At 40.5% G+C, this 26,956-nt stretch overlaps 1 protein-coding gene and 1 non-coding gene across 8 annotated transcripts in view; both read left to right on the forward strand.

Annotated features, from left to right (window-relative positions):
* The window catches only part of DCLK2 (doublecortin like kinase 2), a 187,266-nt gene that overhangs the window by 117,750 nt on the left and 42,560 nt on the right, over positions 1-26,956 (forward strand). For 3 of the 7 annotated variants that reach the window (XR_004438174.1, XM_033215452.1, XM_033215453.1), the window contains exons 3-6: positions 6,517-6,619; positions 11,249-11,350; positions 12,264-12,314; positions 17,049-17,143. Coding sequence is in view for 4 of the 7 variants with exons in the window: in XM_033215452.1 (XP_033071343.1) it covers positions 6,517-6,619; positions 11,249-11,350; positions 12,264-12,314; positions 17,049-17,143 (351 nt within the window). In the remaining 3 variants the exon portion in view is untranslated. The remainder of the gene's footprint in view (positions 1-6,516; positions 6,620-11,248; positions 11,351-12,263; positions 12,315-17,048; positions 17,144-26,956) is intronic. The other 4 variants (XR_004438175.1, XM_033215454.1, XM_033215455.1 and 1 more) reach the window with 2 other exon arrangements.
* On the forward strand, positions 22,931-22,993 carry LOC117086493. Its single transcript, XR_004438395.1, has one exon. It is a non-coding gene; the product is annotated as a U7 small nuclear RNA (small nuclear RNA).

Below are 26,956 nucleotides of genomic sequence, written 5' to 3' on the forward strand. Positions count from 1 at the left end.
TATGCCTGGCGTATTATAGTAGGCATTTGATTAATGTTAGAATGAATGAATGTACAATAGTAAATTTATGTGGCTCTCCTTGGTGAGAACTTTAAATAAAATAATATAAAGTTATTTTACTTTATATCAGATCCTGGGCATTTTATCAGATGTTCTACATTAAAAAGTATCAACTGACTTTGGGCCACTTCTAGGAACAGTTAAAATACATAGTCCTAGTCTGGGCACAGTGTCTCACATGTGTAATCCCAACACTTTGAGAGGCCAAAGTGAGAGGATTGCCTGAGTCCAGGAGGTTGAGGCTGCAGTGAGCTGTGATCGTGCACTCCAGCCTGGGCAACAGAGTGAGACTCTCAAGACGTGTGTGTGTGTGTGTGTGTGTGTATAGTCCCATATATTTGTGAAATTTAAGTATGGGCGTATAATGATTGCATTAGACTTAAGATATCTGTTGTTAAATACATAAATGTAATTTTAGCTTCAAAATAAGATTGATATGCTTACAATTTTGTTTATTTACATTATCTAAAAAATATTTGCATTATCGTGCAGCTCACATATATAGATATATACCAAACCAGTGCTTTGCTTTAAGTCAAATCTTTCTTAACCATTTTATGGTTATTTATTTTTTATTTCTGAGACAGAGTCTTGCTTTGTCACCCAGATTATAGTGCAGTGGTGTGATCATAGCTACTGCAGCCTCAAACTGCTTGACTCACATGGTCTTCCTGCCTTGGCCTCCCAAAGCGCTGGGATTATAGACATGAGCCACTGCACCCAGCCCATTTTATGACTATTCTAGGGAGCTTCTGGTAGATTGTATTCTTTAATTATCTTTCCACAGGGCTTTTGTACATTTCTTTCCTTCTGCTTGGAACACTTCCTCCTGCAGATATTCATGTGACTTGCTTCCAATATTTTGTTCAAATGTCACCTTTGCAATGAAGCCTTTACTGACCACCGTCTTTAGTATTGCAGTACCCATCCTCTGCATTCACTATTCCCCTTCTGTGCTTTTTCTTTATCTTCTATTGTGATGTAAATTTACCTACGCACACACTTCCTCAATGAGGTCAAGAATTTTTGTCTCCTTTTTTCTCCCTTTACTGATGTATCCTGTAGCACATAGAATAGTGCTTGGCACATAATCAGTGCTTAATAAAAACACTTTAAATGAATGGAGGCAGAAGTTGTTTAACATCTTGTGAGATGTGTCCCTGTCCCAGGTATACCTGAGACGTGTTGTATTTCTCAGTTGTACCTTTTCTTTTTGTTTTTCTTTTTTGTGAGACGGAGTCTTGCTCTGTCGCCACGCTGGAGTACAGTGGCGCAATCTTGGCTCACTGCAACCTCAGCCTCCTGGGTTCAAGCGATTCCCCTGCTTCAGCCTCCCGAGTAGCTGGAACTACAGGCACATGCCACCACACCCAGCTAATTTTTGTACTTTTAGTAGAGACAGGGTTTCACCATGTTGGCCAGGATGGTCTCAATCTCTTGACTTCGTGATCCGCCCGCCTCGGCCTCCCAAAGTGTTGGGATTGCAGGCATGAGCCACTGCGCCCGGCCTCAGTTGTATCTTTTATTCACTTTATAGCTGCCATTACTTTGCAAGGAGCAGTGACTGAATTGAGGCATATCAGAACCTAATTGAAAAATTGTGGCCAGGTGTGGCGGCTCACATTCGTAATCCCAACAGTTTGAGAGGGTGGGGCAGGTAGATTGTTTGAGCCCAGGAGTTCAAGACCAGCCTGGGCAACATAGTGAAACCTGGCCTCTAACAAAAAATACAAAAGTTAACCAAGTGTGGTGCTGCATGCCTGTAGTCCTTGGGAGGCTGAGGTATGAGGATCCCTTGAGCCTGGGAGGTGGAAGTTGCAGTGAGCTGAGATCGCAACACTGCACTCCAGCCAAGGCAACAGAAAGAGAAAAAAAAATTGTATAATTTGGTTAACTGCTTAACCAAATAGGCATTCAATGACTAGAACCAGAATCAGAGGGAGGCAGACATCTTATGCACACTGTGTTTGGGAATCCAAACTTAAACTGACAGGTGAAATCATTAAAAGGTCAATTAAGAGCCAAGGGCTGGACACAGTGGTTCACGCCTGTAAGCCCAACACTTTGGGAGACCAAGGCAGGCGGATCATGAGGTCGGTAGATCGAGACCATCCTGACTAACATGGTGAAACCCCATCTCTACTAAAAATACAAAAAAATTAGCCTGGCACGGTGGCGGCGGGTGCCTGTAATCCCAGCTACTTAGGAGGCTGAGGCAGGAGAATGGCGTGAACCCGGGAGGTGGAGCTTGTAGTGAGCCGAGATCGTGCCACTGCACTCCAGCCTGGGCGACAGAGCAGGACTCGGTCTCAAAAAAAAAAAAAAAAAAAAAAAAAAGTCACCTTTTTGATATGTTATGTTCCCGAGACTTGTTAAATGCTTTATTCCACATAGTAACTTGATTATTTACTGTTATTTATTGTAGTCAAATGCCAACTAATTTAGTACCAGATGAAATATTTTCTTGTAATAAAATCATTTAGAAATTAACTGATTTTTTCAGATTCATTCAGATATGTTTTTTAAAATTCAGTCATTTCTTCATGCTAAATTAATTGCAAAAAATGCAGTTTCCCTTTTTAAAAAAATTGTATTAAACTTTAGTAGATACATTTTACTTGGCCAAAAAAATAAAACTGAGTTCAATTCCATTTAAGAACCATTTATTGAACATATGTATGTGAAAAATAGAAATATAAGATAGCCATAACTGACTGTAACACAAGACATAAATGACTACAAATAAGGTAAAATGAACAAGAACTGTAAGTAGAAAGATGACCTGTGGGATTTCAGATGAGAAAGCGGCATACTGTCAGCTTGAAAGCAGAGATGCGGAAGTAGAGGACTTGCACCTAAATTGCTGGGTTCTCATTTGTTACCTGTGTCCAGGCAAGTTTCTCTCTTTAGATCTGTTTTCTTATTTATAAATGAAGGATGATAATAGTATCAACCTCATGGGAGTGTTGTAGGGATTGAGATAATACATGTTGCCATGTAGACAGAGAATTCAGAGAGGTTAATTGATGCCTAGACTTAGTAAGTCCTAAACATAAGTGGTGGTGAGGGCAGTGAATAATGTAGCCGTTGTACCACTCACCCAGAGAAGTTACTCTGGTCTGAGAACTCAGTTCCAATAGGAGAAGCTCATACTGAGCCACAGTTCATTTAGCAAACATGTATCAAGCACCCACTAAAGCTAGGAACTCTACTAGACCTGAGAGAATGATGAACAGGGAACACCCATGCCCACGTGGAGGTCATGACACTAAAGAGTAGTCAGGCTGGGTGCCTGTAATCCCAGCATTTTGGGAGGCCAAGACAGGAGGATCACTTGAGCCCAGGAGTTGAGACTTCAACTCCCGGCAACTCGAACTATGGGCATCATAGGGAGACCTTGTCTCTAAACAAAAAAACAAAAACAAAAAATTATCCAAGTGTGGTGGCTGTGATCCCAGCTACTCAGGAAGCTGAGGTGGAAGGATCACTTGAGTTTGTGGCTGCACAGTGAGCCATGATCATGCTACTGCACTCTAGCCTGGGCAACAGAGTTGAGACCCTGAAGAGAGAGAGAGAGAGAGAGAGAGAGAGAGAGAGAGAGAGAGAGAGAGAGAGGATAGATGTCAGAAAGGCCTGGAGAACAGTGTGAGGAAAGGCAGTCAGCTCTGAAGTTAAAAATAACCCAGATGTCCTTAACTGATGGAAAAATGAACAATGTTGTATATCCATACCATGGACTATTCAGCTACAGAAGCAATGAACTGCTGATAAATGTTACAACATGGATGAACCTTAGAAACATGCTAAGTAAAAGAAGCCAGTCACCAAATGCCACATATCTTATGGTTCCATATACATGAAGTGTCCAGAATTGGCAAATCTACAGAGCTAGAAAGTAGATTATGGGTGCCTTGGATGTGGAAAGGGGTTTATGGGGAGTGACTGCTAATAAGCATGGTGTTTCTTTTGGGAATGATGAAAATATTCAAAGTAAATTGCAGTGATAGTTGCACAACTCTTGATATACTAAAAAAACATTGAATCGTGTACCTTAGATGGGGGAATTGTGTGGTCTGTGAATTACAGCTCAATAAAAGCTTTTAAAAAGACCAACAAAACACCAGCAGTTTGGGAGTCCAAGGTGGGAGGATCACTTGAGCTCAGGAGTTAGAGACCAGCCTGGGCAACATAGGGAGACCCCATCTCTACCTACTTACTTACCTACGTGCCTGCCTGCCTGCCTGCCTGCCTGCCTACCTACCTACCTACATAAATAAATGAAGATTTAGCCAGGCATGGTGGTACACACCTATGGTCCCAGCTACTCAGTAGGTGATGTAGGAGGATCACTTAAGCCCAGGAGGTTAAGGTTGCAGTGAGCCGAGATTGTGCCGCTGCACTCCCACGTGGGTGACAGAGTGAGACCTGTCTCAAAAGGAACAAACAAAAAACCCATTAGTACTGTGTGGGCAGGCAACCCAAAGTCATCTTGACTTGGCTGTTGAGTGAACAGAAGACATGGCAAAGACAGGGTCAGGGGTCAGTTGAATGCACCCTTTGAAAGGAGCGTTATCTTGTCATAAAAGGAAGCCACTGAGGGCTGAGTGGTACGTGATCACCCAGTCATACCTGTGAGAGACTGAATATACTGACACCTGTGCCAACAGAAATGATAGATTCCAGGGAGTGGTGGAAGATAGGGCGTTAGCCAATTCTTACAGGGCAATGTCAAGAGTCCAGGTAAGAGAGAAGGAACCAAGGAATAGAAGTAGAGATGCTTGAAAACCATGTAAGAAGTAAAAAGGCCTAAATGTGAGTGGCTGGTGAGGAAAGGAGAAAGGATGACTCTGAATTCTAGCATGAGTGAAGGGGCATGTGCTAACACCAACGGAGATAGAAGAGAACAGGAACAATTAAAAATACAGTTCTTAAAGGCCCTGGACACTGTAGCCAGAGCCATTTCAGTGAGATACAGAAGCCACATCTTGCTTGAAGAGAATTGGAGCAAACAGGCAATCTCCATGCCTGTTCCTCTTGTAGTCTGTGCAGTCAACTTTTTGGCCTTGCAAAAAGGCACATCATTTGGGTCGCTTAAGTACTATGACCTGAGCCATCTACATTGTATGTAGTTCACTTTCCTCTCTCTGGAGCATTATTTTCTAACTCTATAGTGAGACCTATTTTTTTTTTCCAATGAAAAGCTAAATAGTGATTAGGAAAACTTAAGGAATATTGAGATTTCTCAGCCTGTTCAAGTACTAGAGCAGTGTTAGTTTTTTCCTAACTTTGTTGGAAATGGATTACTTCTTACAAAGAAATCCTATCACATATCCCATTGAAAACTGGTAAAAATAGAGCCTATCTATGTCCAAAGTCCTAGAAGATGGTTCTCACCACTGGGATAAATGGATGAAGGTGCTCCCTGGGATAGATCCAGGTTCTGTGGAGCTGAAACTAACACAGTATGGAAGGGAGGCCCTTTTTGAAAAAAGAATGTGAAATTGGGCCGGGTGTGGTGACTCACACCTGTAATCCCAGTGCTTTGGGAGGCCGAGGCAGGCAGATCACAAGGTCAGGAGATCAAGACCATCCTGGCCAACATGGTGAAACCCTGTCTTTACTAAAAGTACAAAAAATTAGCTGGCCATGGTGGCGCGCACCTGTAGTCCCAGCTACTCGGGAGGCTGAGGCAGGAGAATCATTTGAACGTGGGAGGTGGAGGTTGCAGCGAGCCGAGATCACACCACTGCACTCCAGCCTGGCGACAGAGCAAGACAGCCTGACGACAGAGTGAGACTGTCTCAAAAATAAAAAGTGAAATTGAGACCACATATTTAGATATAAGGCCTTAGAAGATCCCTGAAGCTTAAGCCTCATTAGCTTCATGGCAGATCTTCCTTTGATCTTGATAATGATGGTGGTGGGGATGATGGGGGTGACTGTTAACACATTGAGCACTGATGTGTCAGGCATTGTTCCAAGCAGTTTTTACATATTAATCCTCGAAACAACCCAGGGCGCAGTAGCTGAGGTACAGAGAAGTCATGCCGAAGGTCACACAGTGGGAAGCGGAGTTGTTAGGAGAGGGAAGAAGGGCAGTATGGAAAAGAACACGAAACGGAGAGCAGAGGCCTTCATGAATGTCAGCTTTGCCACCCCTCTGTGGGGAACTTGGGGGAAAAAATCACTTAACCTTTGCATGGATGTCCTTGATTTCACCTATAAAAAAGGAATATTGATGCATGTCATGACTCCTTGACTCTGTTGTTCTGAGATGGAGAGAATGTGTGAAGGTGCTTCGTGAAGGTAAAGTGCTTGGAAACGTAGTATATTACACAGCTTTCTCTTCCACCTCAGTACTGTTGCTGAGGCTTAAAAATTCATTTAATTTTGCTTACTTTTCATTTCACTTCTAATGTGTCTAATCTATTTCTTGGACATGATTTTTGTTCTCAGGTTACTTGTCTGCAAGACTTTTTTGGTGATGACGATGTTTTTATTGCATGTGGACCAGAAAAATTCCGTTATGCCCAAGATGACTTTGTCCTGGATCACAGTGGTAAGGCAATTCTTCAGCTAATTCATTTTTCCATCTTTGTAACCCCTGAAATGAAGGCTTGGGATTTAGCCGCTCAGTTCATGCATGTTAAGAAGTCTGGCATGTTGAGGGAAGATAGCATTGGCAGTACTATTTTTGAACCAATGAAAATAAGGAATAACATGAAAGCATTTGCCTACTTATAAGAGAGAGAGAGAATAACCCAAAGCCTAATTCAAGTAGTTTTCACTTTTAGCAATTCAGTTCTCTCTCTTATTGCATTGTTTTGCTGCTGAAATGTTCCATGCTTTCCTTCAGAATGGTGGTTGGCTATGCCAACTTAGATGCATGGATAGTGTTGAACATGAAACAATTGTCCATTTTTTGTGATGTGTATGCATAAGGAAATCTATATTAAAAAGAAATAGATAAAAGGATAATACCTGTTAATGGTGATTATCTGAGGTGTCTTTCAACTTCATTGGGGTTTTTTTGGTAGCAACTTCTTTGTTTTTTTTAATTGAGACAGTGTCTCCTTTTGTCTCACAGCCTGGAGTGCAGTGGTACGATCACAGTTCACTGAAGCCTTGACTGTGCTCCTGGATTCAAGTAATCCTCCTGCCTCAGCCTCCTTAGTAGCTAGGATTAAAGACATAAGCCACCGTTCCTGGCTAATTTTTAAATTTTTTGTAGAGACAGGGTCTTGCTGTGTTGCCCAGGCTAGTCTTGAACTCCTGGCCTCAAATGATCCTTGCACCTCAGCCTCCCAAAGTGCTGGGATACACACACACACACACACAGACACACACACGCACACACACTTACTTTGTTTATATACAGTCATGTACCATGTAAGGATGCTTTGGTCAGTGATGGACTGCATGTATGATTGTAGCACTGTGAGGATTTTTACCATACCTTCTCTATGTTTAGATGCACAAATCTTTACCATTGTGTTATAGTTGCCTACAGTATTTGGTACAGTTACATGCTGTACAGGTTTGTAACCTAGGAGTGATAGACTATACCATATAGTCTGGGTAAGTACTGGGCTACACCACCTAGATTTGTGTAAGTTTACTCCATGATGTTCACACAATGAATAAATTGCCTAATAATGCACTTCTCAAATGTATCCTCATAGTTAAGTAACATATGACTATATTTAGAAACAAAGCTATTTCATGCGTGAGATGAAAAAATCCCCTTTTCCTGACTTTGGCCAATATATGGAATTTTCAAGTAGTATTTGGCAATAACAATCTCAACTATTTCATGTATTATTGGTCCTGGGGATATTGTTTTACCCTATTGTCTTAAATTGCTTTAAGCCTATGACAGATTCTTTTAACTGATAGTAAAGTTAGCTTCCTCTTTAAATGAAGTAAAATCATACACACATCACATTTCAGAGGAGAGCGATCTTAGAGATATGGTCCTCCTCTTTAATTTTATAAATGAGTAAAGCTGGCTTTTAAAAAGGTAGCCAGTAGACCACTTCTAGTTGTAGTGTTTCTGACAGTCCAGAATTAGAGAACTATACTACCAAATAAATAGAGTGATACGTAGGCTTTTAAAATTTTGTGAGGATACGTTCTGTGGTACCAAACTTCCTTGTGTCATTCCTTCTTGTTGCACTATGTCAGTCGTTCATGAGCTTGGGGGTCATTCAGCATCAACTTTTGTTTTTGTTTTTTCATCTCTGCCAAATTTGATGGTTTCTATATTCTGTTGGACTGGCCCTATTTCAGGCTGGTGATACCACTGGAAAGTCCTTAATTATAGATAATGTCCTGTTACATTATCTGTGCTAGTGCTCTCCCTCGTTCCTGTGTGGTTAAGGTTAAATACAAAATACAATTTGTATATCATCTGTATTTTACATCTTTCTTAAATTTAGCTTTAGTTTCATAATATTTCTTTGATGTCAGTTGACATTTTGAAAGCTGAGCCACTGAAACTAAATATGTTCTAGGTTATAAAGTTAATACACATAACAATAATATTTGTTGAGCCACTTATTCTGTATGTACAGGCATTGTACTCAGTGCTTCATGAGTATGTTATACATTGATTTAAGCTACTTGGGTCATTGGTAGTTTTTGTTGATGGTGATCAGGGCCTGCAATAGTTAGAAGTTGGTGAGAGCTATTGATTTCTTCCCTTTCGATCTCGAGTTACTTAACCTTCTACAAAGTAGGGATAATAATGGCTATTTAATAAGGTTTTGTGAGGATTAAATGCATTAATATATGTCATGCAGTTGGGAGTGTGCCTGTCACATAGTAGCATGTGTCCACTGCTATCTTTGTTGTTGTTGTTGTTAATAATATTACACCAACACCATTATGTGGTAAAATTTTACAGTGATTTTACAATGAGCAAGTCTCAGACCTAATTCTGCCACAGATACGTTATTAGGAGGCGAAGATTTTTTTTTAAATCAGTTATTTAACTTGTGTTGTAATCTTTTTTTTTTTTTTTTTTTTTTTTTTTTTGAGGCGGAGTCTTGCTCTGTCGCCCGGACTGGAGTGCAGTGGCCGGATCTCAGCTCACTGCAAGCTCCGCCTCCCGGTTTACGCCATTCCCCTGCCTCAGCCTCCCGAGTAGCTGGGACTACAGGCGCCCACCACCTCGCCCGGCTAGTTTTTTTGTATTTTTAGTAGAGACGGGGTTTCACCGTGTTAGCCAAGATGGTCTCGATCTCCTGACCTCGTGATCCACCCGTCTCGGCCTCCCAAAGTGCTGGGATTACAGGCTTGAGCCACCGCGCCCGGCCATGTGTTGTAATCTTAATGAAGTCCCAACTCTGTGCTTTTAGACTTCTGGTAACATCTTGCGTTAGAGGCCCATTCAGAATCCATGGAATTCAGTTTACTTGATTTTAGTGAAGTAACTAAATCCTCAATTAATAGTTAGATACGGGATTGGTTCCAATTCGTAAACCTAGGATGTAGTTCTGCAGTTTTAGGTTGTTGGCTCTTGCTGCTCATATAAAGGAGTAGCAATACATTTAAGATGTTTCTAATAATCCACACACACCTTTCAGCAGTCGGACACTTTAACATCCACAATGCTAATTAGGCAAAAGTTGCTCCCTTTGTGTAAGGTTTTGATTAGAGTCTTTCAAATGCTAACTAGCCTCCCCTTGGGTGTATTTTCCTGATTAGTGTACTTCACTTGTCAGTTTACTGCCCCTGGGGCATAGACTAAAATTAATCCACATTTTAAACTTCCTGCATAAATTGAAGTATTTTAGAGTAAACTACTACAGACAATTTGTTATCTAATTTAACCCTTATAACAAGCCTATGATGCAAATTTTATTCTTATCCCAATTTCATTAGGAAAAAATAACTCAGGTTTACAGCCAAGGTCCGGTTAACAAATGTCAAATCCATAGTTCATTCAAAATCTACACAACTTCAAAACCCATGTTCTTCATCATTCAAATTAGAAGTGATTACCTTAGCTATAATTACTTCTGGTATTGTAAATATTATTTTATTTGGTGATGTATGGAAAGAACAGTTATTGTTTAAAGCTATTCAGCCAGGCACGGTGGTTCATGCCTGTAATCCCAGCATTTTGGGAGGTAGAGGCGAGCGGATTACCTGAGATCAGAAGTTCGAGACCAGCCTGGCCAACATGGTGAAACCCTGCCTCTACTGAAAATACAGAAAATTAGCGGGGCATGGTGGTGGGCGCCTGTAGCCCCAGCTACAGGCCAGAGGCTGAGACAGGAGAATCACTTGAACCTGGGAAGCAGAGGTTGCAGTGAGCCGATATCGCGCCACTGCACTTCAGCCTGGGCAACAGAGTGAGACTCCATCTCAAAAAAAAAAAAAACAAAAAAACTATTTTCCTCATTTTTGATGTTCCATACTTTGAGAAGATGGAACATAGTTCAGGAGGGGGTTCATGAGTTAGAGTCCCATGCCCTTTTAAAATAAGGCAATCAAGAAGTTGGAGAGCATAATAAAATTATAGTCTTTGCCTATCAGTACTACCAATTTTAAAAGATAGTTGCACATGTATAGATTTGGCTGTGGATGTTTGTGTGTATCAAGTTAGGACATTGGAATGTCTGTACTTAATTAGCTCCATCTGGAACAATGAGGTGACTCCTAAAATGTGTAGCCTTGGCGGGGCATGGTGGCTCATGCCTGTAATCCCAGCACTTTGGGAGGCTGAGGCGGGTGTACTGCCTGAGGTCAGGAGTTTGACACCAGCCTGGCCAACATAGTGAAACCCCTTCTTTACTAAAAATACGAAAGATTATCCGAGCATGGTGGTAGGTACCTATAATCCCAGCTACTTGGGAGGCTGAGGCAAGAGAATCGCTTGAATCCGGGAGGCAGAGGTTGCAGTGAGCCCAGATCGCGCCATTGCACTCCAGCCTGGGCAACAGGAATGAAACTCTGTCTCAGGGGTTGGGGGGTGTGGGGGAGATGCTGGGGGGAAGATGTATAGCCTGGCTGAAGGTAAACTCAGGTGTACTTTTGGGACAGCTGCTTTGTATGTTAAATTGTTTAACAGTAATAGAGAAATTATCAGGTAATAGTTCTGGTCAGTAAACAATTACATGTAAATCTGATTTTGGTCGTTATTAAAACCAGATTTAGTTAATGCACTTTTGTTCTTTTCTAGAATGCCGTGTCCTGAAGTCATCTTATTCTCGATCCTCAGCTGTTAAGTATTCTGGATCCAAAAGCCCTGGGCCCTCTCGACGCAGCAAATCACCAGCTTCAGGTAGTTAGTGGAAAAGGATGGTCATAGCAGGAACAGATCATTTTCCTTCTGTTTTCTCTAATTTTTATGAATTAGTAATCTTTGCTGGGGTTGTATGCAGCCAAGTTCCAGAAAAACAGAGATGACGTGACTTTTAAAACCAAAAGTTAAGTCTGTTTTCCCAAGTTATAATAATTCTCCTAAGAGACTTGTGTAGTTTTGTTCTGACACATTTTCTTGGGAACAGCTTGATGATCTAGATTCTGCTGGTATTTACATAGAAGTGTTTCACATTTGGACCTCTGTATACTGCATTTTGAATTTTGTGCTTTATGATTGTGGATAATTATTTTCTTAACATTATCTCTTTTTTAAAAAACATGCACACACTCTACCCAGAAATGTATTTACTTGATATATTTCCACTGGCTTCTCCCTCATCAAATGGTACATTCATAGCAGTGATTATTGTTGAAAAGTAATATTTTGCTTGTTTAAGAGTCAGACTTACCAGTAATAAAGTTTCTTGCAAGTCTTAAGCCTATAAATTTGTCATAATTTTTACTGGGCATTTTTAAACATTAAAAACGTACATAAATATCTTCATATATTGATTTTATGGGTTTGTTTGTAATAATTAAGAATAAGACTGTTGATATCATTTCCCCTTAAGGAAAGAATTGTGAAAAAACCATGATTTTACAGGTGGTGAATCTAGAACATGTGAAAGTGGTATCAATAACAATGGCCTCAAGCATTAGACTTCATAAAAGACCAAGTTTTTCAGACATTCCACTATTCGCCCTTTCCCCTTTCAGCACCCCCCAACTTTCTGTAGGGCAGGTTGTTTTACCCTTTTTGAACACACATTTAGAGCTGCTGAATAACCACTCTCCTTACTGTCTTCTGCTCTGTGTATACTGCATGTGTACAGTAAAGCGGGGTGGCCACTACTCCAGTGCCTATTCTACAGCCAAATCCCCAGGTGAGCCATGACTATTGTGGCTTTGTTGCTCTGCTGGGTTTTTGTTTTTGTTTTTTGCCACTTTTCTGTTTCTTTTTGCTCCATTTCCATGAATGTATCTGGCTTATTCCAGTGCACATCTGTGTGGTATGAAATGCTTTGCATTGCAAAAGACACTTTAGCCTCCTCTATTCATTAGAGAGCCGGTTATCATCAGATTACCAAGTGCCTGTCTGTATAGTCAGGAATACAAAGCGATTGAGGAGGCACATCACTGCAAGGGGTCCATCTTCTAGTTAATTTGGAGAAATGTTCTGTAACTGAAAAAGGCTAAAGTTTGTTGGTACTATGAAAATAGCCATAGAAGAAATTTTGGTCTTCTATGCTCACCCCCTCCCCACCGTGGGGTTAACAGTTTAGGAATCACTGAAATCTTAGAAGTACTTCATAATAGCATATGCCAGCGTAGGATTATGAAGTGTTTCTTACATATACAGAGAGGCAACACTGCAATATATCTAGTTGTCAAATATTTATTTTCCTAGAGTTATAGACTCAGCCTTTTCTCTCTAAAAATGGGACAATTAACAATATGTGTATTTTTGTCTGAAAATACCTCTGTTATTAAGCTTATTTCAAATTGTATCATGCTTTCTGTAAAGTATCTTAAAACTGAGAAAGCTAATATAGAGATGAGACTTGCATAAATACACTGACCTGGGTTAATCAAAGGGTAGATGTAGTTTTGGTGATAGCTTTACAGATGCTTGTTACATCAGTAAAAATAATTAAATAGCTGAGCATGGAGGTACCACCTGTGGTCCCATCTTCTCGGAGGCTGAGGCAGGAGGATCCCTCGAGGCCAGGAGTTTGAGGCTGTGATGAGCTGTGATGATAGTGCCTGTGAATAGCCACTACACTCTAGCCTGGGCAATGTAGCAAGGCCCTGTCTCTTTTAAAAAATTTTAATAAAAGGGAGAGTGGTTCAAGAATCGGGTATGATTAATTCAATTTTGTCCCCCTAAAGTCCAAAGAGAAAAATTAACATACTGAACTAAAAACATGTCTCATAGCCACATTTGTCCTGCAGACTAGTGGCTCCAGAAGATATCCTAATAAATGTATACATAACTCTTACCTTGAATTTATAATACTTAGAAACTGATGAAGGAAAATCATAGCATTCTAGTACACACAATTTTCAAATAAGTCCAAATTTGGATTTGAGTTAATAGAGTAAGCCTCAAACTCATCAAGTAAAAGTTGTAAGATTTTAAAACCACATTTTAGAGAGAAAACGATCTTTTTTATAAGAGATTAATTCAAAGTGTGTTCGACACTTCAGCTATAGAAAACCAAAAGCCTGAGTCAACCACTGGGATTTGAGTGCATCTGAAGAAAGCTACTATATTTATCTGCATAGTGCTTATCTGTATAGTGCTATATAGTTCTTTTCACTTTCTACCACCATGAAGGACGAAATAATACAAAATTTTTTTTTTTACAGATTACTTTAGCTATGGTGTATCTGTTGCCATTTTTTAAATTCCATGGGACTAATGAAATTCAAACAGAGCTGGTAACTTTATGAACATAATATTGTACCTTTTCAGTCTTGGGACAGAGGTCCCAAATGAAGTCTTGAGACTGCCTTGAGTGAAGTCTTCTGGTTGACTAAATCCTTCAACAAAACTCTATCAGAATAGCTAAATAGTATGTAAAAAGCACATAGATATTAAGCTAGGTAACATAAATGGGTAAATGGTTACTGTTGCCCAGGCTGGAGTGCAGTGGTGTGATCTTGGCTCACTGCACCTCTGCCTCAGGGGTTCAAGCTATTCTCCTGCCTCAGCCTCCTGAGTAGCTGGGACTATAGGCATGCGCCACCATGCCTGGCTAATTTTTGTATTTTTAGTAGAGACGAGGTTTCACCTTGTTGGCCAGGCTGGTCTCTAACTCCTGATATCAAGTGATCCACCCACCTCAGCCTCCCAAAGTGCTGGGATTATAGATGTGAGCCACTGTGCCTGGCCATTATTTTAGAATTTTAGCTTCTGAATCTTTCTTAGTGTGCCAAGATAAAAAGTATTCAAAGAAAACAAACAAACCCCCAAGTTTATTTCTTTCCTTAGAGTTGACGGGAGGGGGATAAAATTTCCGAAGTGAAAATCCAGGGGTGTAGCGGGAGAGTTGGAAGCATGAGGCAGGTGCTGGCTGGTGGTGGCACATCTTCCACTTATGGCAGCAACGGAAGTTGCAGGGGGAGAGGGCATGACATGGCGCTGTCCAGGGTCCCCATTAGCCTCTCCAGAACTGAAGAAATGTGCAAATAAGTGAAATTAAGAACAACTCATTCAAGCACATTGCTTAGAACCTTCCAAATGCTATAAAAACTTAGAGGACTATATATGATTAGTATCTCTTTAGGATGAGTTATTTTGGTGAAAATATAGACATGTAGTTATTGACATCAGTTAAATCCCTGGCAGTGAGTTTTGTTAAGAAACTAGGCCTGGGCAGAGAATGTATTTTAGGGAGACTGATCTACTGCAGAGATCACTATCTGCCAGAACTGCTTTTTCTCCTTCAGTCCCTTTCCTACAATCATTCCAAGGTAGCCTTTGCTATCAGTGTGGGATTGGAATACCAGTGAACACTAACAGTGCGTACTGATTAGGAGCTGGTGACCTGTGCAGATTGCTGTGTGAGAGGGAGAAAATACCAAAAAAAAAAAGGGAAAAAAAGGAAAATTTAGTTTCAGCTCACGGCAAACTTACTAGTTTATTGCCGGCCATAATCTCTGTTTTGTGTGAATTCCATTGAAAAAGATTTTTTTAAGCACTATTTTTTAGTGCAGTTTTAGGTTCACAGCCAAAGGTGCATATTTCCTGTGTACCTCCTTGCCTGCAGACTTGCGTAACTTCTATTATCCACATCCCCAATTAGAGTGCTGCATTTGTTACAGTTGATGAGCCTGCATTGAAATCCCGTTAGCACCCAAGAGCCATAGTTTACATTGAGGTTCATTCTTGGTGTTGTGTGTTTTCTGGGTTTGGACAAATTTGTAATGATATATATTCACCATTACAGTATCATACAGTCTCACTGCCCTAAAAACTCTTTGTGCTCTACATTTTAAAGAAGTTTTTTAGAAGAAATAACATTAATTGAAATTTAACTTGATTGAAAAATAACCAGGGCTGTTGAATACTCTTAAATATTTTTAATTGTACAGTTAATTGTGTTACACTTGTATTCTAAGTGCCAACATGTATTTGTTAATAAAATCTAGATCACTGACTGTTATTTTTGAATGAGGGTTTTGAGTCAGAAAAATTAAAGTTTTGGAAACTTAAAAATAACTGAAAAAAGTTCTCATTTTTACTGAAATTTTAAAATGAGCAGTACAATAAATGTGACTTCATAAACCAAGATATTTCTGTTTAAAGGTGATTCTTGTAATCATTAGTTCTCATTAATCCACAATTTCTGCCTCTGCTCAAGGACTGGTACTCATTTTTTTTGAGTCACCTATTCAGGACCTTTACCTGTGCATTTGTTTTTTTTATACTTATTAGCGTGATTTAAAATAATAGTTGTCACTGTCTCATGTTTTTTTTAAAAAAAAAGAATAAAAAGCAAGTGAGCATCTCTTTTCTTTCCAAAAAGATGAATGACACTTTTCATCTACTTTGGGCAAAACTTTGAAGATTTATAATCAAACGGATTATACTCTATTTAGAGGAGAAAAACATATATCAATACTAGATGTTAACTACTAGCTTTGTGAAATTGCTGCAGAAATAGATTCTAATGATACAATTAGGCATAAGCAAAAGTCATACTGAAGTGTTTGACCAGAATTCCGTAGTATAGAATCTGCAAACAAACCTTTCCTGGGGGAGAGGTTTCAAAGTTTTCAAAAACTGAACACTTTTTTTGTTATTTTTTAAATTTCCAAATTTAATTTTCTGGGGGAAAGGTTCATTTGCAGATTCTATACTACATAATGCTAGCATAGGATCTAAATCGAGCTTTCAGCCAAAGAAGTGTATGGAGGTTTAGAGCAGATGTATAGAAAACTACCAACATTTGTGGACAAATGGGGGAGGATAAGCTGTGTAGAAAAGAAAATGGAAGGAATTAAAAATAAGTAGTCTAGATAAAAAAGGATGAAGAATGTGTTTCACAGACTTTGAGCAAATAAGTAGGAATTATAGGGAAAACTACCAGCAGATTTTCCCTTTTCATTAAGAAAATACTTAGAAAATGTGTTTGTATTATGGTGTAATTGATTTGGGAGAGCCACACAAACTTCTTGGTTATCCAAACTTCTTAGTTATGTTGGTATGCACCAAGATAGTGGATATTGAAGGTTATGGAACAGCCTTCATAGTAAACCATTACAAATATAACAGCCATCTCTACCTTTGCTGGCAGGCAGGATACATGGACAAGTTCTTGTTCACATCACTAATTCCATAATGTCTTCTGTATTTGTTTATATAGCTGTTGGAAAACTACTATTGAAAATAGTTCTAGTTTCACGCTTTGATTTTTTTTTTTTTTTTTTTTTTGTCTGTAATGCAGTAAGATACATTCTTTTTGCTTTTTGCTGATTTGCCATCTGCTTTGAGCTGAAAATGAGTTGAAGCTTCATTGGACCTATATTGTGCATGCACCTAGTGTATTTATACAGTCTGGTTATTGTGGGTTTTAATGGGACTTCTGTCTTCTTTGTTGTCTCATGGGCAGTTAATGGAACTCCCAGCAGCCAACTTTCTACTCCTAAGTCTACGAAATCCTCCAGTTCCTCTCCAACTAGTCCAGGAAGTTTCAGAGGATTAAAGGTATGAAATAGGATATGTGGCATATTTGTGTGATTTTGTTATTTTGAGTAGCAGTTTAATTTGTTTAGGGGCTTGGGTACAGTAACAAATTAAAAAGAGTTTAGGATTTGGAACCTGGTAGACTTGACTTCGAATCCTGTGTACTGCTGTGATTTTGACCAACTCGCTTAACTCCTCTGAGCTGAAGTGTTTCTCATCTCTAAAATGGGAACATGGGGTTACAGTGTTCTTATTTTAGAGATGAACATAATGTAAAGTATAATAAATAGTAGTTTTCCAATTATTATCAAAATGATTTGCAGCAGTAAAGCCTTGGAGAACATCATGATTCTTTAAAAAATCTTCTTTTGAGTCATGACTTCAATATTGCTAACATAATTTGAGTTTTTCAAAAGCCTAAAATGAAGTGAAATACTAGCATAATGTTTATACTCACAAGTGATAACACAAGGAAAATATGGTCATCTTTAGTGAGGAACTTAGAAACAATCTTAGCTATTGACTATGATGTCCTAAAAATATAAGCAGTAACAATATGATTAGCAGTTGGTTTAATAGACAGTTATCTAGTAGAGATGAGCAAAACCAATTGTGCAAAATTTCAACAAGTTTTATTTGATTTAGTAGTTCCTAATAATTTAAATTTAGAAGAGAAAATTTGCCTGGTAAAATAACAGTAAATAATTAGAGCTAAAGGTGGAATTTCTAGCCAGACGTGATGCCTCACGCCTGTAATCCCAGCACTTAGGGAGGCTGAGGCAGGTGGATCACTTGAGGTCAGGAGTTCAAGACCAGCCTGGCCAACATGGTGAAACCCCGACTCTACTAAAAATACAAAAATTAGCCAGGCATGGTGGTACAAACCTGTAATCCCAGCTACTTGGCAGGCTGAGGTGGGAGAATCACTTGGATCCAGGAGACGGAGGTTGCAGTGATCCGAGATCGCGCCACTGCACTCCAGCCTGGGTGACAAAGTGAGACTGTGCCTCAAAAAAAAAAAAAAAAAAAAAGGGAATTTCCTTTGTAGAAACAAAGGGTTGTCTGCATGGTAATGAATTCTGAGAATACTGATGTATACACAGTGTCATGTATGTGTATAAATAAATTAACTTTAATTCCCTTTATGTGTTTCTATATCAGATATATTATTAGGAATGTATTTTCCAAAGTTGGTTCCTAAAACACTTCAAATATAGTCCTAGAGGATTTCTTTAAAGATGTTGAAGAGTATTTTTTTATTAGTAAACTTAATGGTTAGAACCCCACCACCCTTGCATGAGTGAGGAATGGGAACCTGCCAAGCCCAGCCTCTCTGACACCTTCAGAGCAGCGTGTGAGGTCTGTGCTTCCCCACTTCTCAGAAGGTTTTGTTCTCCAATTGACTGTAAGTTTTGCTTGTCTTGCCCTGAGAATGTTGTGTGTCCCTCAGAGTGGACTTGTATAATGTTTAAGTACCTGAGAATAAAAAGAGGAATTCTGGAAAAGGACAGAGCATCTGTTTTTGTGCCTGCTTGCTTATCCTTGGCAGAATTTTGGCTGAGACTGGTAGGACGTTTGGAAGTAGGGAGTATCTAGCTCTCACCTACTTGTAATTACTGAAAGTTCTTTATATTTATCAAAAGAAGCAAGCATTTTTCTGAAGTGCTGACTTGACTTAAGTCAGTTCATAATGTGATTTCAGTCGACTTTTAAATTGTCAATTCCCAGAAAAGTTATATAAATTAAAAATTACTAGTAAGCTAATTATTTTCAGATTTTTCTCCTATTTTCCCTGGAACAGATTGGAAGTACATCGTTATTAATAGAGGTAACTTTCAAGAGAACTAAAATAAAAATAAGTTGATTTACCTCTTCTCAGGTTTGTTGTTTCATCATTTGTTAAAGCAAAAGCAGGTGGCTCCTAGAGCTGGTTAATTTTTCTAGGGCAGATCTAGGATAACCTTTCCAGTGAGCCACAGGCCAAGGTCATTCATATTTCTCTCCCAGGCCATTGCCCCAGGCGGGGCTGAGATCCTTGTCGAAGGGCCTCTTTGGGGGATCAGATGGGACACTTTAGTGCCTGCTTACTCTGGGTCTTGGTCATTTCCCCATTTTTTGTTACCCATTGGTAACCCCAGCTCCCATCTTCCTAGTTCATCTTCAACTCCAAACCCAATATTGTCATTTTCTGTTTTTGCTACTAGGCTAGTTGGTGCTGCTTATTAGTAATTTCAACTATAGCTTCAGGACAGGACAGCTAACCATTTCAAGGAAATACATGTTAATATTCTGTGCACACACCTACTTCACAGATGCACGCATACTTGTGCAGGATCACTCACCTTTGTGAAGATTAAAGGAATTTTTAAGACATAATAAATTGTGTTATTGCTGAGACATTAAGTAAAATTGTTCCTTCTATGCTAGGTGTATCGTAATTATTATAGTAACCCCAGCATTTAGCACACAGTAAATGCTCAAGGATTACTTATTCACACCAAGAGGAATGAAGACTAATTTGTTCATTAAGGGAAATGTTGATTACTGGTCAAGATTGAAGATAAGATTATAAGTAAGATAAAGAACAGTCATCTTTCCAGGACCACCCCCTGTTCTCCACCACTGTGCCTGAGGCCTGTGGGCTTTGCTAACAGCTATGATACCTCCTCTGGGTTTTCTTTTTCTTATTTGTAAAACAAGGCCTTTTGATTTTAAATGAGCTCTAAAATGCTAGGAATATAGTTCTGTTAACTTGCGGAAAAACCTAACTAAAAGGCTAGGAAGTGTATTTTTTGCTCTTTTACTTCAATGCTGATGTAAAACCACTGAATTTTACATTAAACAGGAGTAACTAATGTCTCTGCCACACTAATTCAGCTTTTAGGCCACAATCCCAAAGCTCTCTAACAACTGCCTATTCTCATGGGTCCTGCCTTATGGAAATTTCATCTCCTTACAGTTCCCATAATCTGTAGTATATATTGTCATTGGGATGAAAACCTGCTTTTTAAATAATGCAATTTAGTCAGGTTACTTTACTGTACCAAATACCCTAATTTTGATGTCATTGCAAGGCACCAGCTTAGTTTTTTCTCTTCAATGGCATGACAGATGAGGAATTACAGATAATTACTGTGTGTTAGCACTATGTGTTTCCCTTCCCTTCATTTAAAATCGCTTATTAAGATCAGTTAAGAGGGAATGTCTGAGAATGGAGGATTGTTTTTCATGGGCAGGAACTCGTTACCACTATTTATCCTAGTTAGATGCTTTAATGGCCTTGGGGGATAGATAATCTTTTTCCAGAGAATCAGAGAATTGATAAAAGCAAGCAAACCGAGCCAGGACAGCATGTGCAGGAGCTGACAGTCTCTCTAGCTGCCAGGACACAGCTTTTGGCATTGCTGGTTTTTTTACTATCTGGATTTTATTCACTAGGGAACTAAATAAGGTTAAGGGTAAGCAGAGTTTGATGTTCTGTCACAGTTTTTCCCTCTTTGTATCCATGTCTGGGAATTATTTTAATATTTTGGTGGGGGCATTGAAAGAACTGAAAATGAAAATAGGATGATATGTTTAATCTCTGATCATGGATTGTTAGTGGCCCTTTGGTTTGCTCATTAAGAAAGATATAAAAAATAGACAATCTACCCTGCTCTTCACAAAAAGTACTCGTAGTTTTCTCAGTACTCTTAGGAGGAAGATGATTCTGCTAAGACTGTGTTCTTTGAGGGGGTGGACAAAAGCCAGTAGCAGAAGAAGAGCTTTCTTCAACTTGTGAATAGTTTTTTTTTTTGCAGATGATCATGTAAGAAATAGGGTGGCGACCAAGTAATTAAGGTTCTTTAAACCTAGAACTGAAAGACGTTAGGACACCTGAGAGTTAGTGGTATCTTGATTATATATTTGTTTTGTTCAAGTAGTGTTAAAGGAAAAACACTAATTATTCCAGATACTTGTTAAAGTCTATAAGGGAGACTTTATTCAAAGAGTGGGGGTGGTCCCTGGCAGTTGGTATAGAGACCGCTGTAGTAGAGCCTTGCAGGGAGGAAAAGAGGAAATCCAGCTCCAACAAGGAAAAGTGGGGATTTATAACGAAGGAGCAGGGTAGGAATCAGCAGATGGAAGAGTATTAGAGGAACCATCCAGCCTAAGAGGCTTCCGGCTCAACTGACTTGATAGGCTTATTGCTGAAGGCAGGCTGGGGGTGATCTGACATCAGATTCAGACACCAAGTACAGGGGATTTTCCCTAAACTGACTTAACAGGAATCTTGCTCAGACCTCAGCCTGTTCTGCAGGGACAGGGAGGGAAACCCAAGGTTGGGCCTAGTCAAGCAGAGGACTCGGAGGAACCTGACTGAAGTTTTGGTCATAAAAGAGTTTTTGTCAGTAGTTACCTAAAACCACAGAGTGTGAAAACTGGAAGTAGTTTCAAATCTTGTTTAGTCTTCAAGATAGATAAACTGACTTTTTGTTTTGTTTTGTTTTTTATTTGTTTGTTTGTTTGTTTTTTGAGACAGAGTCTTGCTGTGTCGCCCAGGCTGGAGTGCAGTGGTGCGATCTTGGCTCACTGCAGCCTCCGCCTCCCGGGTTCAAGTGATTCTCTTGTCTCAGCTTCCTGAGTAACACATTTGCTCCACACAAGAAAGGGTTGAGAGATTGGGAGGGGAATGGGGGTGGGGGGAGGTGTGGGAAAAAGAGGGAGGAAATCCTGGGGCTAGGGAGGAGGCTGGGTGAATGGGGTGGAAAGACAGAGAAAACTGGTGGCAACTTTTCCTGAGAGGCTTGGGGGAAAAGCATGCTAATAGGTATCTAATGGGAGCTCCTTGAAAGTGAAACTGTCCACACTGTGCCCATTATTTCCACCTAACCCCATAAAGCTTTAGTAAAATCACAGAGTTCACAATAACTTAGGGTTTTTGGTTTTCTTTGGAAGACAGTACTCAGTGGAGCTGAGTATTGTCAAGATTGGTATAGATTGGAATTAGCATAGTCCAGGTTCAGCAGATACATGGGTTACAGGGATGTGGGATGAGATTCTGTGGTGGGCCTGTGATGAAGTCACACTGTGGGTATGGTGGCATAGCTGGGTGTTGAGCCCATGCTCATAAACACTACCAGCCCCAAGGACGCAGTGGGAAAGCAAGACCAGTCTTCTTAAATGATTGAAAACAACATGATCAGACCAAAAGTTGGTAAAATTAGTTATTAAAGGATAAGGCCACCGAGCAGGTCCCTGTTAGGCCTCTTCCCCAGAACCTAACTCCTAGGTATTATAACTTGGCTTTGTTTCTGTTTGAACTTAGGGAATCTGGCTTTCCTGATGGTCAGGGCTGTTCCTGGTGATGGTCACCTAGGGAGGAGGCATTTCTGCAGGCCACACACAGCCTGTCTCACCTCAGTGGCTCCAGGCTGCCTCCCACAGCCGGGAACATGGGGAGCCCAGGGACTTATGAAGTAAGGACAATTCATGCCAAGTTGTACTATGCCTTTGTTACGAGGCTACAAAGCTCCTTGAGACTCTGGTTTATTTTCCTTTTGTCCTCTAATGCTTAAAGTTTTTTTGTGATTATTCCGAGCTATTCTAGTTAAGCTGAGGGTTATCAAGACAAAAGTCTTGGTCTACTTGGGCCAGATTATTAAGGTGGGAACGGTGCCCCCTGGTGTGCAGCTACACCGGGTTATTCTGGCAAGGCACGGTGACTCACGCCTTTAATCCCAGCACTTTGGGAGACCTGAGCTCCCTCCCTCCTTTGCTGCCTCCTCCATTTGGAAACGGACACAGGATGGTGATCAAAAGCATGTGAAATGTGACAGCCCTTTTAGAATTTGTCTAGCAGGGTTTCTGGTGGTACCAGAAGACTCCAAGCAGGTAAATCTATTAAAACATTTAGGGGCAGGTGCGGTGGCTCACGCCTGTGATCCCAGCACTTTGGGAGGCCAAGGTGGTCGGATCACGAGTTCAGGGGCTCAAGACCAGCCTGGCTAACATGGCGAAACCCCATCTCTATGAAAAATACAAAAATTAACCAGGCATGGTGGTGGGTGCCTGTAATCCCAGCTACTTGGGAGGCTGAGGCAGGAGAATCCCTTGAACCCGGGAGGCAGAGGTTGCAGTGAGCCGAGATCCTGCCACTTCACTCCGGCCTGGGCTATAGGGCAAGACTCCGACTTAAAATTAAAAATGGAAAAAAAGCACGTGAAGTCCAAGTGCCTGGGTTTGATCTTGGCATGGTCACTTTTAAGCTATTTTACCTTGGGCAAGTCACATCACCCCTATCTGTGAAAAAAGGGATTAATAGGACCTACCACACAGGATTGAGATTGATTAAATATGGAGAAAGCAGTCAGGATAGCCTTGTTATTCTTTCTTACCATAAACCTTGGCATTTCCAGGTTCCATTTTCACATAAAGGCAGTTTCACTTACAAAAAACTAACATGCAGTGGTGTACAAGGGGGAAAGAGAAAGTGAGAGAAGTCAGACTCCAGATTTTATTACCTCCTCTGCTTTTCTATCACCAGCTTTTCCTCTCAACTTTCCCTTCATCTCTGCTTTCCTGCCCTCTTCACATATTCCAACCCTATCAGTAATCTATAGATGACTCTGTTACAAACAGGTTATCCCACCTGGGAGGCTGAGGCGGGAGAATTGCTTGAATCCAGGAGGCGGAGGTTGCAGTGAGCCGAGATCACACCACTGCACTCCAGCCTGGGCAACAGAGCGAGACTCTGTCTCCAGGAAAAAAAAAAAAAAAAAAAAAAAAAGGTTATTCCTGCAAGGCACGGTGGCTCACGACTTTAATCCCAGCACTTTGGGAGGCCAGGGTGGGTGGATCTCCTGAGGTCAGGAGTTTGAGACCAGCCTGGGCAAAATGGTGAAATCCTATCTCTACTAAAAATAAAAAGCTTTGCTGAGTGTGGTGGCATGTGCCCCTGCCCATAGTCCCAGCTACTTGGGCAGCTGAGGCAGGAGAATCACTTGAACCCAGGAGGCAAAGGTTGCAGTGAGCCGAGATTGCGCCATTGCACTCCAGCCTGGGTGGCAAGAATGAGACTCTGTCTCAAAAAAAAAAAAAAAAAAAAAAAAAAAGGAAAAAGGTTATCCCAAAACTTAGCAGCTTAAAACAAAAGTAAAAAATTATTTTCACACACAGCTCTGATGGGTCAGGAATTCAGGAGCAGCTTCACTGGGTGGTTCTGGCTCAAGATCTTTCATGAGGTTACAGTCAAGATGCGTCCCAGGCCGGAGCTGCCTAAAGGCTTGGCTGGGAATGGAGGACCCCCCTCTGTGGTCACTCATTCACTTGCTGGCAAGCTGGTGCTGGCTGTTGGCAGGAGGCCTCAGTTACTCGCCATGTGGACCTCTCCATAAGTTGGCTTGAGTTTCCTCAGAACACCGCAGGTGGCTTTCCCCAGAATCCAGTGATAAGAAAGAGAGAGAGAGTGCCATACAGAAGCTGTCCATTCTGTGACCCAGCCTTGGAAGCCAGACCCCATATCTTGCATAATATCTTGGTGGTCACACACCAGCCCAACTCATCATGGGGAGATTGATCACAAGGGCATGAAAAACAGGAGGTGGGGCTCACGAGGGCTGTTGTGGAGTCTGGCAGTCACACCAGCCTTCTCTCCATTTTCATCTCTTTATTAGCCACTCAGAATTTCTGCCCTGGGCTGCTCCAGCTTCCTCATCCTGTCCTTTCCAACCTTCCTGTCCATCCTCTTTTTTGAGGGCTGCCAGAGTCTCACCCCATCAATTTTATTGCTTTGTTCTCCTTCCAGTCCTTTTGTTCCTCAGACTGATGACTCCCTACTCATTCTTTTTCGTCCTCTTCAAATCCTAGAATCCCACCCCAGCGGACATCGTTTGCTTTTAATGCGCTCGTCTTCCTGATTCTCTGTTTTTCTGCTTGACCCCAGCCTATGATCTTCTGTTCCCTCTGTGCAAGTCCCTCAGAGTCTCTTCAATCTAGCTGATAACTTTTCCCATAGGAATATTTGCTATGCTTAAATCACAGCATTTTCTTTGGGACAGATAGGCAATAAAGAGTAGTAAATATGTCATCAGCTGCCAGATGGATGAAGAAAGCATTTCCTTGAACTTTAATTCATCATTTATGTTCCAGTTTAAGACTTTTAAGGCAGTAGTAACTTAAGGCTTCAGAGTCACAGCACATCTGTGGACACTGAGGGATAAAATGTTTCGTGTTTTGATGCTGAAGTATATGCCTGGAGGCTGTCTGCTGTGAGCATTCTTGCCGGTTGAAAGAAGGAAGAAAAAAGTACATGTGAAACATTATCCAACATCTTGAGATTATGAACTGTCTGATGTGCTGATATTTTATCTGATGATGTCTCCTGGGTCTGCTAGTGGTGAAAGATTTTCCAGATTTGTGAAGTGTTATGAAAGGGCTGGTAGTATCTCATCCTGATTGGCAGAGCTAAAATGTAACTCTTCGACCTTCTGAACTTGAACACTTCTTTTCGAAGCTGTGAAATGTAAATCCACAGTAGCTGCTGACCTTAGACATTTTTGCTTTTCCCGGGAGCTTTGGCTTTTCTTTTGTAATTAGGACTAGTTGATAACCTCAGTACTAAGAAATTGACCACTTCTCATTACCCCAGAGGTGGGTAGTGACTTCATCTTTCCATGTAATTGATTTTGTAGAACAAAAACCAAAAGAGGGGCTAAGCAGTTTTGAAGTGCCCTGACAAAATAAGTCATAATGCATCTCAGACTTTGAGGACAGTGATTTGCACCTTGTAGTTGCTAGTCAAATCGGGTGCATTTGGGAAGTAAATGGCTTCCCTGGGCTGAAGCCCATCCTTCTGAGGATGCAGGGAGGATTTACCAAGTAAATCAGTGTATAAATAGGATCAATTGTAAGAATTTCAGTTGAATGCAACCGGCACATGTGTTAAACTTAAATGCCCCATTATTCATAAAAGTGGACCCAGAAATTCTTCTTGGTAGTGCATTATAGGTAATTGGAGGGAATTAAAGACTTAGAGATTGTCATCGTGGCTGCTTATAGTAGCCTCCATAGTTATAACTGAAGAGGCAGGCACCTCTCTCATCACTCTGGCATCCTAGAAATCAGTGAAACCTCACAGTGAAAGCATGCAGGTATTTTTAGCAAGTAGCCGTAGTCACACCACCTGTCTGTTGGTCACAATCCAGTAAGAATCCGGTAAGCCAACACCTTACTCGAAAGGCTTTCTCCGAGGGGTGCGATGAGATTCTCTGCTGGTTTTGACAGGCCATGTAGTCAGCTGTGGTGGTGTCTGTCTCTTGAAGAACAGGAAAGCAGGAGTTGCGTTCCATGCTGCCCCTTTGATAGACCGTAGAGCTGTCTGTTGTTTTAAACCATATTCATGTACAGGCAGCGGATTCTGTTTACCATTGTTAACCAACCACAAGTCTCAAGTGCCACTGTTTTTGCCAAACAAAACCAAGTCTAACCATACAGGCTGTGTTACCAGCCTCTGGGTGCTAATTCCGATTGTTTTCATATCTCGTTACTCATCCTGAAGTATTTCAAATGATCAGAAATCCAATATGAAAATAATAAAGGTTTCTGTTCTTGAATACATTCCTACTTCAGCATTTATAATACTTTACACTGGATTTCATTCTCGTTAGTGGAAACGATGTTCCTAATGTTTAAAAAACCCACAAAAATGCCAATGATGCAAATCTATTTACAAGTACTATCTAGTGTATTTTTTTAATTCAGTATACTTCAGAATTACTTTTTTAAAGAAAAAATTTACCTTAAATTCTATGTGAGGAAAGGCTGTGAATTTATCAATTTGTATATCATGTGACT

Source organism: Trachypithecus francoisi, unplaced genomic scaffold, assembly GCF_009764315.1.
Source record: "Trachypithecus francoisi isolate TF-2019V2 unplaced genomic scaffold, Tfra_2.0 Lachesis_group1, whole genome shotgun sequence".
In the NCBI taxonomy this organism is placed as follows: Eukaryota; Metazoa; Chordata; class Mammalia; order Primates; family Cercopithecidae; genus Trachypithecus; species Trachypithecus francoisi.